At 42.0% G+C, this 14298-nt stretch overlaps 1 protein-coding gene across 2 annotated transcripts in view; it reads left to right on the top strand.

The window, feature by feature from the left end:
• The window catches only part of LOC128424680 (NAD(P) transhydrogenase, mitochondrial), a 28116-nt gene that overhangs the window by 9995 nt on the left and 3823 nt on the right, over positions 1-14298 (top strand). For both annotated transcript variants that reach the window (XM_053411012.1, XM_053411011.1), the window contains exons 11-20: positions 332-493; positions 3116-3226; positions 5662-5807; positions 6021-6216; positions 6834-7067; positions 7964-8124; positions 9164-9343; positions 9701-9860; positions 12460-12541; positions 13794-13912. In XM_053411012.1, coding sequence (XP_053266987.1) covers positions 332-493; positions 3116-3226; positions 5662-5807; positions 6021-6216; positions 6834-7067; positions 7964-8124; positions 9164-9343; positions 9701-9860; positions 12460-12541; positions 13794-13912 — 1551 coding nt within the window. The remainder of the gene's footprint in view (positions 1-331; positions 494-3115; positions 3227-5661; positions 5808-6020; positions 6217-6833; positions 7068-7963; positions 8125-9163; positions 9344-9700; positions 9861-12459; positions 12542-13793; positions 13913-14298) is intronic.

Raw genomic sequence — 14298 nt, 5'->3', positions numbered from 1 at the left:
AATATGTGAATACAAATCTGAATAAAAACAAAAATGTCTGTGAACAGAATATAAATTTTGCATTTAAGTTGTTGAAGTAAAATCTTTCATTTGTATTTATCATGTTTTTATATTTCAAATTTCTTCAGTTAAAAGTTTGTTTTAAATGATTTGTTTTTTCTTTCCTTTATTACTGTTGTATGACTATGAAATTAATCACATGAACATGCATCTTGACAAATCTGTTTTCTCAGTCGAATACAAATTTAAACAATTCTGTTCCTGAGCTTTAACAGAACTTCTCCTTTACTTCCTTTAACTTTGTCTCTCTCTCTCTCTCTTGCTGTTCCAGGTTTTGCCACCCTGCTGGGTCTGGGTCTGTCGGCTCCAAACGCTGCCTTCACTCAGATTGTCACAACCTTTGGCCTAGCCGGCATCGTGGGATACCACACGGTTTGGGGCGTCACTCCCGCTCTGCACTCTCCACTCATGTCGGTCACCAACGCCATCTCAGGTTAGTTGGACAAAGGCACTGATCCTCTGGTATGATTTCTATACACGTACGAATCCAAGAGATCGCACCCAAACAATGAATCTAATAAAATTGATTTAAAATATAGATGAAAAACAATGACAAATAACAGACTGGAGTGCAAGTAAACATAAACTAAATTGAATTAAATAGGAAATCTAAATGTTTCTTCCCCAAAAAGGTAAAACGTCTTAAACTCGTATGTGGAATAAAACCCCACCTCAGAGATCAAACGAGTCACGTATCAGTGCAGCAGGTCTCTGCTTCCAGTGCTTCAGTCATTTAGTCCAAATAAAAACTTTAAAGATTGCGTCCTTATTGTTGCTTAACACAGAGGGGTTAAGAGGTTAGAGAGGTGAGAGCATGTGTGTGTTCTCACAGCTTTGATCACTCGAAGACCCACACTGAGGGTAGGAAGTAACACACTGGCGGTGATCTTTGAGGCTCAGGGGAGTCCTGCGCTCATTTACTCGTGCTCACAGCCAGACACCCGAGCTCAGTCGTGGTGTCGCAGCAGCTAAGAGACAGTTTTCAGTGTCTTTAAAACTTTATTGGTGACACATTCCCATCTTTGAATCGTTCTACTTGTTTCCCTGTGTCGGTAAATGTGTCTTTTCACCATTTCACATTGCTTAGTTTCAATCATCCAATGTTTTCTGCGGTAATTCGTTTTTCACATTTTAGACACGTTATAATAGGATCAGCCAATAAGCCTCGAGGACATTGAATATCGGTAGAAACTGAGAGCACACATGAGAGAAACTAATTTGCATTTACTTCATAGGGAGGTTTTTCTCTCTCTTTCTCTCCTCTGCCATCCTTTCTTCCCCTCCTTTTTTCTCCCCCCTTTCTTCCCTGTCCAGGTATTTTTCCTTTCATATTTCCCAAGGTCTTTAATGGTATTATTTTCTTTATTTCTCTCACTGACTGACCCTGGCTTTGGAAACAGTGAGACCGGCAGAGTTGTGTTGTTGTGCCAGATATCGTTAAGACACGCTCCCTCTCAAACAATCACTCAGACATTAGGGAATCATGTTGGAATTTAAGGGTTTGAGTGAGGGACAGTTGCATTCTTCATGGGGAGATTATTGTGTTACAACCAGTCGTGACTCTGACTGGTGGGTCATCTTAAATTCTTCAGATGCTGGTTTCATATCCAGTGGCTCATTGAAGAACATCTTAATACCTGGTGTTTGGTAGAAAAGCTTTAATCTACTTGAGAGCTCTGACTCACCCCTGCCTGTAGTCTGGTGACACACCTACAGGTCATTAGCCTTCCCAGTGGGTGTGTGTGTTTTTGGAACCTTACTGGGGCCCTTTGTGGTAAACACACTAACCTTGTCAGGACCAGTATTCCTAATGGGGACCAAAGCCTGGTTGTGATAAAGCAAAATCTTCTTTTTGATTATAATAGCATTATAAATCTTTGAACAAGAGAAAACAGCACATCATACTTCTGAAAAACAGTACACATTTCTTAATTCCGACAAACACAAACCACCAGGTCAGAGAGAAAAGAAGCAGCAGCTTTGCACGCCATCGTGTTTCGTATCTCCAGGTTGAGGTTCCACTAAGGATAAGGGTTTGGGCAGGCCGTCCACATCGAATGAAGATGTGTGTGTGTGCATGTATATCTGCTTCTGAAAGCTACATACTTTGCGTATTTGAAGCTTGCAGAGGTCGCGTGTCAGCTGTCTAAGAGTAGAAATTAACTTACGTGTTCACCTTGTGACCATTGGCTTACATCTGTGTCAGCCGCATAAACATGCTAATCATTAGCCTGTGGAGAAAACTGACGCAGCCTGACACACTTATTGATATTTTTGTTCAAGAAGCCAAACACACAAACGCCTGTCAGATTGGTTTTCCCGTGAATTCCTGACCCGTCCATTGCTCATCACAGTAACGTAGCATGTTTCCTGTTGTAGTCGCCGCTTTCGTATCAAAGGAAATTTAAAACTAGTTTGTGTTTATGTCGTAGCAGTGGTGAAATGATGTTTGGCAGCGTTTGAAACTTGCTTTGTTTACAAGCCGATATACACACATAATTATAAAGCTGATTTTTGTCGGAGGAAAAAAGGAGACAAGTGAGGGAAGGTCAAACTTGCCTTTTTCATGTCTAATCTAACACGATTGACTTCAAACACAAACCAACTCACACGCGTGCGTGCACACACACACACACACACACACTACCTGTTATTCAACTTAAATTGTTCACAAACAAGTTGTGTGAATGCTGGCTTTGGCATTGCTGTCTGTTGCGTCTCACTGCCTGTAAGTAATTACAGGAGTGATGGTATCAAGGTCTCCTCAACCTCTTTCGGTGAAGCACACTCGGTATACACTCTGTTTCTTTTATGTTCCTCTTTTCATCAAAAAATGTCTTGACTTTCCAATTTAAGTAGAAAACGGAGCATTTTAAATCCGAAAAAAGCAATTTCAAAGATGTGCTGGTTATTCAATTCTTATCACCCAATAAGATGCAATCCTGCAGTGACTGCCTGAATGAATATTGTTCTTGTAACATCCTCACTGAAGTTTCCACAGTCCTGTGTAATGTAATGTGAATATGGATGTTCATGAATACTAAAATATCCGCAGGTCTGACGGCCGTGGGTGGTCTGTCCCTGATGGGTGGTGGCTACACCCCAACAACTTCTGCTCAGTCACTGGCCGTGCTCGCTGCCTTCATCTCCTCGGTCAACATCGCTGGTGAGTCTCTTTCGCACGTAGACACCTCGCAGTGATCCCGGCCAGTTACAGCAACTTTCAGCCAATAAAATATCAACCTAGGCTGACGGTTGAAGTGCTTTATATTGATTATACAATAAAATGACTCCTCGACCAAGATTTGCAGCTGCCCTTTCTACCCACCTGCTCGGACCACACACATTCACTTCTGCTATTGCTCTTAATAATTCCCATCATAATGACAAAAGTGTTCCCGGAGTCATTATCATACTCATCACTCTCTAATGGTCCTGGGAAACAGAATGTGCCACCAGTGCTCAGCCATGAATGAAGTTTTAATCTCTTCTATTGGCACACAGTGGGACACAAGCAGAGACTAACTCGCATAATGGAACCGTCTCTCCCCATGTATGTATGTATGTGTGTCTGTTAAGGCTGCACTAAAACATGTTTGAGTGTATTGTGAGAGATGCAGGACACCACAAGGTTTGAAGTTCAGGACGAGGCTGTGAATCGTGCCGCGAGTCACGAGCCCTTCAGGCTCTGTGGCATCACCAAGTTTTAGATCCCTTAACAAAAGGAAAAACACCACAGCCTTCACACACATACCTAGTTGCTTACCCATTGTTAGATTTCATTTTTGATGTCTTCCATGGGTTGTTTCCACACACATTTCTAAGCGGTTCACCACATTACCCATGAACCCCTGGGAAAAGAAAGAAAAAAAAGACTTCCATGGAAAGGGCCCGAAACACAATAGTGAAATTTGGCTTCAATAAAACAGACCCTGAATTTTTTCGGCTTGTGTGTCCGTGTCCCTGGCTGTAGGTTCTTGTTCCCTCTGTGTCTCTGTGGTGGTGGTAAGATGTGGAAATCCATGGAAAACACCTGGCCGTGCTAAACATCTTGAGTTTTGCACAATGCAAATCTCAATCTGTGCTACCAGACCTTATCAGATTCCATGTTTTCCTTTATTGCACCAGGCCACTCATTTCAGTCACAGAGCTAAATCTTCTCAGTAACTCTCTTTAAATTAATAATAGTGACTTTCATCTGTCTCAAGCACATGTATTTCTACGTGTTATTTCAGCTGCAACATACAGTGCTGTGAAATCCCATGGCCTACGCTGTCTTTGGAGGAAATGAGCCCTAACACTTAAGGGTGATATTTATAATTTTGTATTTCTGAGTTTCATGATTGCTCCTCCTCTTGGTTCATTCGTTAAAAGGGAATTTGACATTATTCTATGTCCACTCAAATCGTTGTACTACCTGTTCCAAGGAGGTTATGTTATCATCTGTGTGTGTTTGTTGGTTTATGAGTTAACAGGATTTATGAAAAACTTAACCGATATCTACCAAATTTACCAGAGGGATGGGCCGTGGGTCCTGAAAAAACCTATTCAATTTTAGAGCAGATAGGGATTAAGGGGCACATCCAGTTTTTATGAGAAATAAATCATTAAGAATATCCGACCTCTAAGCAGAGGTACACGTCAACTCAGCGCTAATATAATTTTAAACTCTTTATCCGTGACCAATCAAACTTCCACCATGTGTGCTGCTAATGATGCTTAGCAGGTGAGATATCTCTACAGAAAAGTAGCATTTTGTAAAATATCCCATAGGACCTTTTTGGTTCCTTTCGATAGTAAAATAATATTAACTGGAAATTTAAAAATAATGTTGACATTATTTTTGACTGCAAAACTAAATGACTAGTTGGGATTCCAGATGTATTTTATTAGGCCTCGTGATGGTGTTAACTGATTTGCTTTTATTCTTGTTCTTAATGTGGTGCCAGCAGAACCATTCTGGGGGGAAAACTAATGAAAAGAAATGAGTGGATTCTGGCTTTGCCATGTTTTCAATACGTGAGCATTCCTCCATATTAATATATTGACACAGATTGGTCTGCAATAATAATAGTCAGATTGTTATTACATGTTTTAACTGGGGCAGACTAAGACTGAAATCACATCAAGTGAAAAGAAACAGGTGCTACCCTCTCTTTCACCCTCGTACGTGTGTGTGCGTGTGTGCGTGTGTGTGCGTGCGCGCGTGTCCGTGCGCGTGTGCACGTGGCTGCAGTCATGCCAGAGGGGAAAAGGGAGACATGCACAAGGTAAAGTGATCTCCTCCTGTAAAGCGGTGAGACACTGTCTGGTCCCGATCTGACACTTTTGATGTTTTCTACTTGGAATATTGACACTGACATAAAGTAGAGTCATTAAATTCCTGCCATTGGTTATGGTGCTTGGCATCATTTTTCTAACGGTTGGCTTTAAACCACCTGTTGTCTAAAATTAGAAATGTTCATATACTGCAGGTGCTTTGACTCTCAGCCATTTCAGCGTCGCGCTCACTTACTCCTTTTAAATCTGCATATGTTTCTACTTGTATTTTTTAAGACCAGCTTTTGTCCAGGTGGATTCACTCTCTGTCTCTCACCCCAGGTGGTTTCCTGGTGACTAAGAAGATGCTGGACATGTTCAGGCGTCCCACCGATCCTCCCGAGCACAAATACCTCTACCTGCTTCCTGGTGGCGTCTTCATCGGAGGCTACGCTGCTGCACTGAATGCTGGTTATAACATTGAACAGGTGTGAGAGGATGTTTGTGCTTTGTCCACATGTATAGTGTCAGAGGAATTGATGCAAAACAACCCATGTCCATGTAAAAGCTAATCATCCTCCAAATGTATTCTCTGTTTGCCCAGATGTTGTGCAGGACCTTCCAAGTGAATCATTTCTCAATAGTGTGGTCCCGCCACTCTTGTCTGTAACCTTATTTCCGTTCTGTCTCTCCCTCACCAGATGATGTACTTGGGCTCAGGTCTGTGCTGCGTCGGTGCTTTGGCTGGCCTTTCCAACCAGAAGACAGCCCGTCTCGGTAACACCCTGGGTATGCTGGGAGTTGCCGGAGGTGTCGTTGCCACTCTGGGTCTTCTCAAACCGAGTCCCGAACTCCTGGCACAAATGAGCGCCGCCATGGCTGTAGGTGGCACTGCCGGTGAGTCTGTGTGCTTTTTACATCAAGTAGCAGAGGGAGACTTGCGGGCAAAGAATTTACAGAAATGTATTGCAGACGCTGGAAACTCTGTAAATTAGAAGACATGGATTTTGCCTGCTGAATGTTTATGCGAGTATGTATTTTAAACTTGGCCAGATGAAGCAGCAGGTGTGTTGAGCAGAGACTCTGTGATGTTTGCATCAAACACAACGTGACTAACTTCCCATCAGACCCAGGAGGTTTGTCGAAGAGGTCATCCCCGTGTGTTACTCACTTTCACTCGTTCACAACAGTTTAATCATTTCAATGCTAATTGTTCCAGTAACAAAGAGGAACACTAGACCGAACTGTCCAAACAGACAACAAAGCCCTTTTTCCAAATGCTGAAACGATGCAAGGTTTCCTGCATTATACACAAGTACACACACTCAACCACTCACAAACAAGGAATTTCCCCGAACAGGCTTCAACAATAGCAGCAACACCTGGTCCTTCAGATGGACCCATTTCCCAGCAGTCCTCTGAGTGTGTTTGCATGCATGTGATTGTGTTTTGCATACCATTTGTCTTTGGCTTTGTCAGGGCCAATGAACCTTATTTATTCTTTTTCTGTGTAGGCCTGGCCATCGCTAAGAAGATCCAGATCACTGACCTTCCCCAGCTGGTGGCTGCTTTCCACAGCTTGGTGGGACTGGCTGCTGTGCTCACCTGTGTGGCCGAGTACATGATCGAATACCCTCACTTCGCCACTGATCCTGCAGCCAACCTCACCAAGATAGTCGCATACCTCGGCACCTACATCGGTGGAATCACTTTCAGTGGCTCTTTGGTGGCGTACGGGAAATTGCAAGGTGAGAAGCAGTCGTATGGTTAATGTACTATTCAGGCTCATTTAAGGCCTTTTTATGTACGAAAAGAGATTCATCCGCTTCAAACAATGTAACCATCACTGCAGGCATACTTCCATGGTTATCAAGCAATACATCCACTAGAGGGCAGCACAGAGGCGAGGCATTCTTTTAACAACCAACATGGCGACAGTAGCAGCTGAAGTCATATAGATGCTGGTAGTTTCTGCCATTGTTGAAATTTCGTCCTCGTGTTCTATGTTCATCTCACTGGACCTACTGGTTACACTGTTCCCCCTAGATTTTTGGTGGTATTGCTTTGTTTTGTCTCTTAAGTATATATTAATTTTATATTAATATAGAATATAAACAAAAGGCTCCCTCTGTTTCCATATACATATCTCATTTGGAGCATAATGAGCATTTACACTTACCATTTACAGACGGAACTTGCATCAAGGTTATGGTAATATAATGTATATTTGGCATATATTTGTATAAGTAGACAAGAAAAAGCCTAAACTTCTTTTTAAGTTTCCTGAATTGATTTGATAATAACGTTTTATTAATTCTTGTAAATCAAAAACTCTAAACTTGATTTTATACCTATATAACAAGGAAAACCCTAATGGTTCATACCTGTGAATGAAAGGGTAACTGGGTTCATCGGGTTCATGTGCTGGCACCAGTCCTGGCAGCCACCCTGTAATTCCCATGTTTGCTGCAAGGGTTTCATAACGACACACTATGCATGAGCATGACTTTAAGTCTATGTCAAGCCCCCGGTGGAGGCTGCCGAGGAAATACTCAGCGCTGAATAGAAAAATACAAGTTTATTTGCTGTCAGTCACTTTGGGTCATTTTCTCTCTTCCTTGTTATTCTTCTTCTTCACATGCAGGCGTGCTGAGCAGTTCTCCCCTGATGCTCCCTGGTCGTCATGCTCTGAACGCCAGTCTTATGGCAGCTTGTGTCGGTGGGATGATTCCCTACATGATGGATCCCAGCTACACCACAGGCCTCACCTGTCTCGGATCTGTCTCTGCTCTCTCAGCTGTCATGGTACGCCATGTGTCTTTGAATTTCTGAGGTCTGTTTTTGCTCTTGTTGAGGAGGAAAATCGGATTGGAATTTTCTTACACGCTGACAGACCGAACATGTAAGAATGTTGTTAAAAGACTTTCATAAACATCAGGAAAGGGAAAAGGAATAAAAGAGTCAGAAAAAATGTAATGCTGGAGACAGACTTGGCTGTAATATGTGAGAGAAAGAGACAACAGAAGGGATTTACAGAAAAAAAAAAAGTCAAGGCAGTGGCACAGGAAACGGTAGCTGCCCAGAAATTCATTCAGAGTCGAGCCGAAAGCTGTTAATAGTCTGGCTGGCAAGTGGCAAACAGGCTTGACTTTGTAAATCTGCCACGTTCCTGCTTGTCATCTCATTATGTCGGGCTTCACCAGTGTTAAGTCTTGCTTAACTTGAAAATGTGCCACAGATTTTTTTCAGTGACAAAGATGTCCACGGCCAACAATGAAGACAGATGTCTTGCATGAGTGGCAAAATGTTCATGAAAAAATGCTTTGCAGAATAAGAATGATATTTTACTCTTACAGTAGCTAAGTGTAGCTGCGTGTGTAGATGTACAAATATATATTTACAGTTGCAATTTGAACATTTCTGCTCTATTGCGTATTTACGTGTGGCTGGGAAAATCATTTACTTGGCAACTCCAGGGTTAGATAATTTTACAGTTATACATCAATGTACAATGTAATGTGTAATTTACGTCATGTTCCTAAAATCAAATGTCAGATGATACGACAGCTGACAAATTACTTTAAATATATATATATATATATATATATATATATATATATATATATATATATATTCTAAAGCTTGAAGCTGTTTGCTCTCTTGTGAAAGAGATACTGGTGCCTTTTTATAAAATTTCAAAAACACCATCCTATTAAGCTATGTGCATCATTGTGGAGAAATGTGTTCATACCTATCTATATTTTGTCTTCTGTCCTTAAACCATCACTTCATCTCTTATGAGCTGCCCTTTACTAAAACCTGTTTTAATCACTTTATTAAACAGGGTGTAACCTTGACATCAGCTATCGGAGGTGCTGACATGCCCGTGGTGATCACCGTGCTGAACAGTTACTCAGGCTGGGCCCTGTGTGCTGAGGGCTTCCTGCTCAACAACAACCTGCTGACCATCGTCGGAGCTCTCATCGGGTCGTCTGGAGCCATCCTGTCGTACATCATGTGTGTGGTGAGTGAAGCACAGTCTCAGATTAAAGAAGATCATGCAATAAAATGTTGCCATTTTGAGTTTCAGCACCACTGAACTTTTAAAAGTACTCCATTTGATAAATCACTGTAGATGGGACATCTGTTTCATGTGGTTCCTCTCCTGTCCACCAGGAGGGACTCTAAGTTTAATGTAATAGCAAGATGGTGTAATCCCAGGATTTGAGGAAAATACCAGGTCTCAAGTGTATGTTTTCACGAGGAAATTAACCCTTGAAATGTTCTCAGCTCGCCAAAACTCACTGTCAGCACACAGGAAAGTGTGATCAAGGATTATGATAAACCAGGAAGTACAAAAATCTCTTCTCTTGCCTCTCAGGCCATGAATCGTTCCCTGGCTAATGTTATCCTTGGGGGCTATGGCACGTCCTCCACGGGCACAGGAAAGCCCATGGAGATCACAGGCACACACACCGAGGTTAACGTGGATCAGACAGTCGAGATGATTAGAGAGGCCCACAACATAATCATCACTCCAGGTAATACGCACACAAATACAAGAACACACACACACACCCACACACCCCTGCCCCACTTCAGAGGTCTTGTACGTGAGTGGAAAAACATGGTACTCTGTCTTTGCCAGTCACTTTTTTTTTCTTTTTCTCCAGCATTAGCGAAGTGTGTGTTCTGTTTATTTAACCTTTTCTTGACCCATGTTACGTCACCATTTTGCTAGGTTAATTGACAAGTCATGGTAGAATGGTTACACACACACACACACACACACACACACACACACACACACACACACAGGTTTCTGTGTGGTCGTCAGTCCATGGTAAATAGACATTCTACAGTGCCGCGTATATATCCAAGGTCAAGGGAAAGTTCTATGGGATGAGGGTATGTTTAATTTTTGTTGACAATTCAAGTTCTACTTTCAAAACTGGGTCCTATTTCCTTTTTTGGGGCTGGAGTGCAAGCTCCAACCTTTGTTCCAGCTACATGGGTTTTCTTCATTTCACATGTTTCCAATATCTGAGTCTAAATACCTGTGAACCTACCGCTTGGACTGCAACAGCAGTCCTCGGAGCTGCTGTCCCAAAACCATCACTGTGTGGCCCAGTGACAGTTCTCTCTTCTCACCAAACTGTTGTTAACCAGTCTTGGTTCCACACAGTTATTTTACTCACGTGGGAACATGTAAACACAGACTAAAGGCATCCAGCCTGCTAATTGGTGATTCCAGTCACAGCGCTGAGTGCCTGTATACAAAAAACAACTATTGAGAGGATTGTGCTGCAATTTACAAAAATTGCTAAATTTAAGTGGCCACATGGATGAGAGCCGGGAACAGAAGTGCTTCACTGAGCAACATCCACTGTAGATTAAACCATCTTTTGTTTTTCTCGGCTTTAAGTAAACGAGGAACACATCAGACAGCTGAAACCCAAAACAGGCGTAAGAATTGTGGAGTTGGAAAGTGTGGTAAACATGAAGGAGCGGAAATGAGAAATGATGGGGATTTGTCTTTTCCTTCTTTTGTGCCTTTATTTAAAACGGACATTACCACACCAAGATGAGACATACCAAAATGCTGAACATTTCAATGCAAATATGATGATAAGAATAATTAAAAACAAATCATAACAGGTAATTTTCAACAGTCAAGATTTTTGAATATGGACATTTTTCGGAGCTCGCTTTTCACAGGTGAAGAATACTGCAGCGGGAGATTATGTGGGTCGGACGTGTCACTATTATTCTTATTCTCCTTCAAGGTGTCACAAAGCTTCTAAATTTGAAGAAGAGTTTCTCTGCGAATAAAAATATATTTATATAAAAAAACATTACAAAAGTCAATTCATCACACCAGCCAGCGTGTGTAACGAAGATTATTCTGTGTAACGAAGATTATTCTCTAAATCGGTCCCATCTGAATACGTAATTATTTTCTCTGCTGTTGTAGTCAGTAGTCAGACTAGTACTGTTCCTCGGCACAGGCTCTCATTCAGTCCCCTTGTTTCCATTTTGACCAGTCTCCCTAATTGGAGCCGTCACAGTCACTTTGCCTGATTGACATCTGTGGAAACGGTTAAGACGCTGCCTGATAAACATAAGTGTTTTCCTGGCTTCGTCTGGCCCATCTCTCCATGGTCTGGGTCCACTTGTTTTTCTTATGGGATAAACTCCAGAGAGAATATTGGAAGCACAAGGAATGAAAGAATTGTGATGTAGGGGGAAAAACACAAAACCATTAAGTTGTTGTACTGCAGAAAGGCCAACCATGTTTCTAGTAGAGAGTTTTTTTTTTTTTTTTCTGTTTGAAACTGTCATTTTGATTGGTGGTGGTTGTAACAACATGATTTCTGACTGGTTGTTGTGACAAGGCTTGTAAACACCACTGGACCGTGTGACAGTGTTTGTGTGTGAGACGGTGATAAAAATCAAGAACCACACACTCCAGTTTTATTGAATGTGAAAGAAATCCAAGACTGGAAAATCTCCTCGCCCTGAGACCTGATCAGGGAAATCCGCTGTCGTTTAGCTTTCATCGGTTATTTCTAAGATTTAAATCACTTGGATATGTGTTAATATTTAAATGTCAGTCCTACTCAGACACACATTATCATTTTGCTCCAAACACACAGCATTAATGACACAACAACCACATTCTGCCTGCTTGAACCATTTGCTTTTGATTGGGATTTCTACCTGCACCACCACATCTGTCAATCACCTGCAGCTTGGGCAAATGATGAAAGCAGTATTAAGCTTCAATGTATGATAAACGACTGGGGGCATCGATTGCTTCCTTCTCCCCTTTTCCTACGCTGTCATTGGATTATCATCTCCTGCCTCAGACTTTTCCCTGTGGCGCTCCAAATATTTTGTGTTTTTGGTTACAGCAAAATCAAACATGTTGAAAAATGTCCAAAGCTTCCCGGACAGCTCACAGGGAGGTCAGGAAGTTTCTCAGATCCACTCGACCTGGAGAAGCCGTTGTGACATCGGTGTCGAAACATGCCCTCTTGTCTTGTAAAAACAAATCATGACACAACTTTTGTAGTCAGCACTAGGTTGTGACGTCAGGTCATTCTTAACCGTTGTGTTTTTTCTTTTAAATATCTTCAGGTTATGGACTCTGTGCTGCAAAGGCTCAGTATCCCATCGCTGAGTTGGTGAAGCAACTCCAAGAGGCTGGCAAGAACGTCAGGTAGGTTTAAATTCATTTAATCAGGCAAAAGAGACTAGCATGACACAGGTGACCCTGCTCAATCAGCGTAGTTGATATTATATTCTTAGTAAAAGCTCCACACAGATTAAGATTAAGATACATTTAAGGTGGATTGACAAATATATATGGGCAGTAAAGATAAACGTACATGGAAGCATGTACTCTACAGAAGACGTTAACGATCACATGAAGGACAGAAAAGAAGAAGTGAAGCTTTGGCCTGGTTGACAAGACGGTGGGACAGGAAGGGCAGATGGAGACCTGTGTGCAAATAAAGCATGAGCAAAAAGGGAAATGTCAAAGAGGAGAGGAAAGGTACAGCGGAAGCTCGTGTAATTGTCCTCAGTCGTTTGATCCCGACTGAGCAGCTGCTGCTACTTAGAGCATTTGTACTTGATTAGAGGAAAGTGGGTGGTCAGTGAAAAAGAGGAAAACCTCCTTCACCCAGATCTTTTTCTTGCTCTTTCTCTCTTCTGGATTCTAACTCTCAAGCATTTCCACGATTTATCTTCATTTTGTTTTCTCTTCATACCTGCCTCTGAACTCCTTCTACACTTCTTCTCCTCCATCTTGTTCTGCTTCCTGCCAATTGATTCCTCCTCCTTGGACACTGCAGTATATCAACTGTATGGACTAAAGACCCACAGCACACCCCCTGCCTCCTCCCACTGCCATCATACACTTGACTGTACAGAGAAACAGTGCAGAAATTGACTTTTTCAATCAGCAGCCCCAGCAGCTAATACATCCCAGAAGCAGCAGGCCATCTGCGATCTGTGTCCGCCTGAACTCACCAGGCTAATAGAGAGTAAATTTCCAAATAAAGGTCTGTCACATGGCAGAGTGGCTCGAAGGATAAAGAACGAGCAAGCCACTAGAATTCAGTGGCTGGTGTTTATTTCCTGCCCTGATTGCATGACATGGCTAATTGAGTTTGAGAGCTATGTATACCCAGTCACACACATGCAAACACACTCGGCATATAATAGATGGTAGAAGAGTTGTGTGTGTTTGTCAGCTGCACTTGTCAAAAGTCTCCATCTTATCGTCTCCTCTTCTGCCCGACACCTTTTTACTTAGATCTCTATCCACTTCACATCTTTCTTCTCCCTTATTCACACCTTTCTCTCTGTTTTAAGAGGTTAAAGTTAACAGTGTTTTAAAAAAGAACAGGTCTGGATAGAGGTAGGACTTTGCTCATGGAGTAAAACTGAGCCTGATGTCTCCTCAGGTTTGGAATTCACCCGGTGGCTGGACGTATGCCTGGTCAGCTCAACGTGCTGTTGGCTGAAGCTGGTGTCCCATATGACATTGTTCTGGAAATGGAGGAGATTAACGAGGACTTCGCCGGTAAGATGGATCTCTTCTCATGTGCTTACGTACCTGCCGTCAATATCTGCCATTTAGAATTACTCTGAAACAAAGTGTTGGCTTTTCCTGCAACTTTGATTCGAGACTGCAGTTTACAGTTGTAAGTTTGCAGTGGAGTTCCCCCTGCTTTCAGTCTGTATGTTAAGAGGAACTAGACTCAGATAAGTTTAAAATCTCACCCACTGTTTATATAGTGTAAATTACATTATTAAAGTATTAGCACCACCTGTTTTTCAGTGGTTGCAGTCATATTTACAGATGATTCTTCTAAGTTAATTTGACAATATGCAGCAGATTGGACTTTTACCATCACATGGAATTTTTTGGCAACATTGTTTTAGGTTTTTGATCTGTGATGTCTGTTT

Source organism: Pleuronectes platessa, chromosome 19 (assembly GCF_947347685.1).
Source record: "Pleuronectes platessa chromosome 19, fPlePla1.1, whole genome shotgun sequence".
NCBI classification, from domain to species: Eukaryota; Metazoa; Chordata; class Actinopteri; order Pleuronectiformes; family Pleuronectidae; genus Pleuronectes; species Pleuronectes platessa.
Note: the sequence above shows the minus strand (reverse complement) of the source record. Positions and strands in the feature narration are given on the sequence as shown.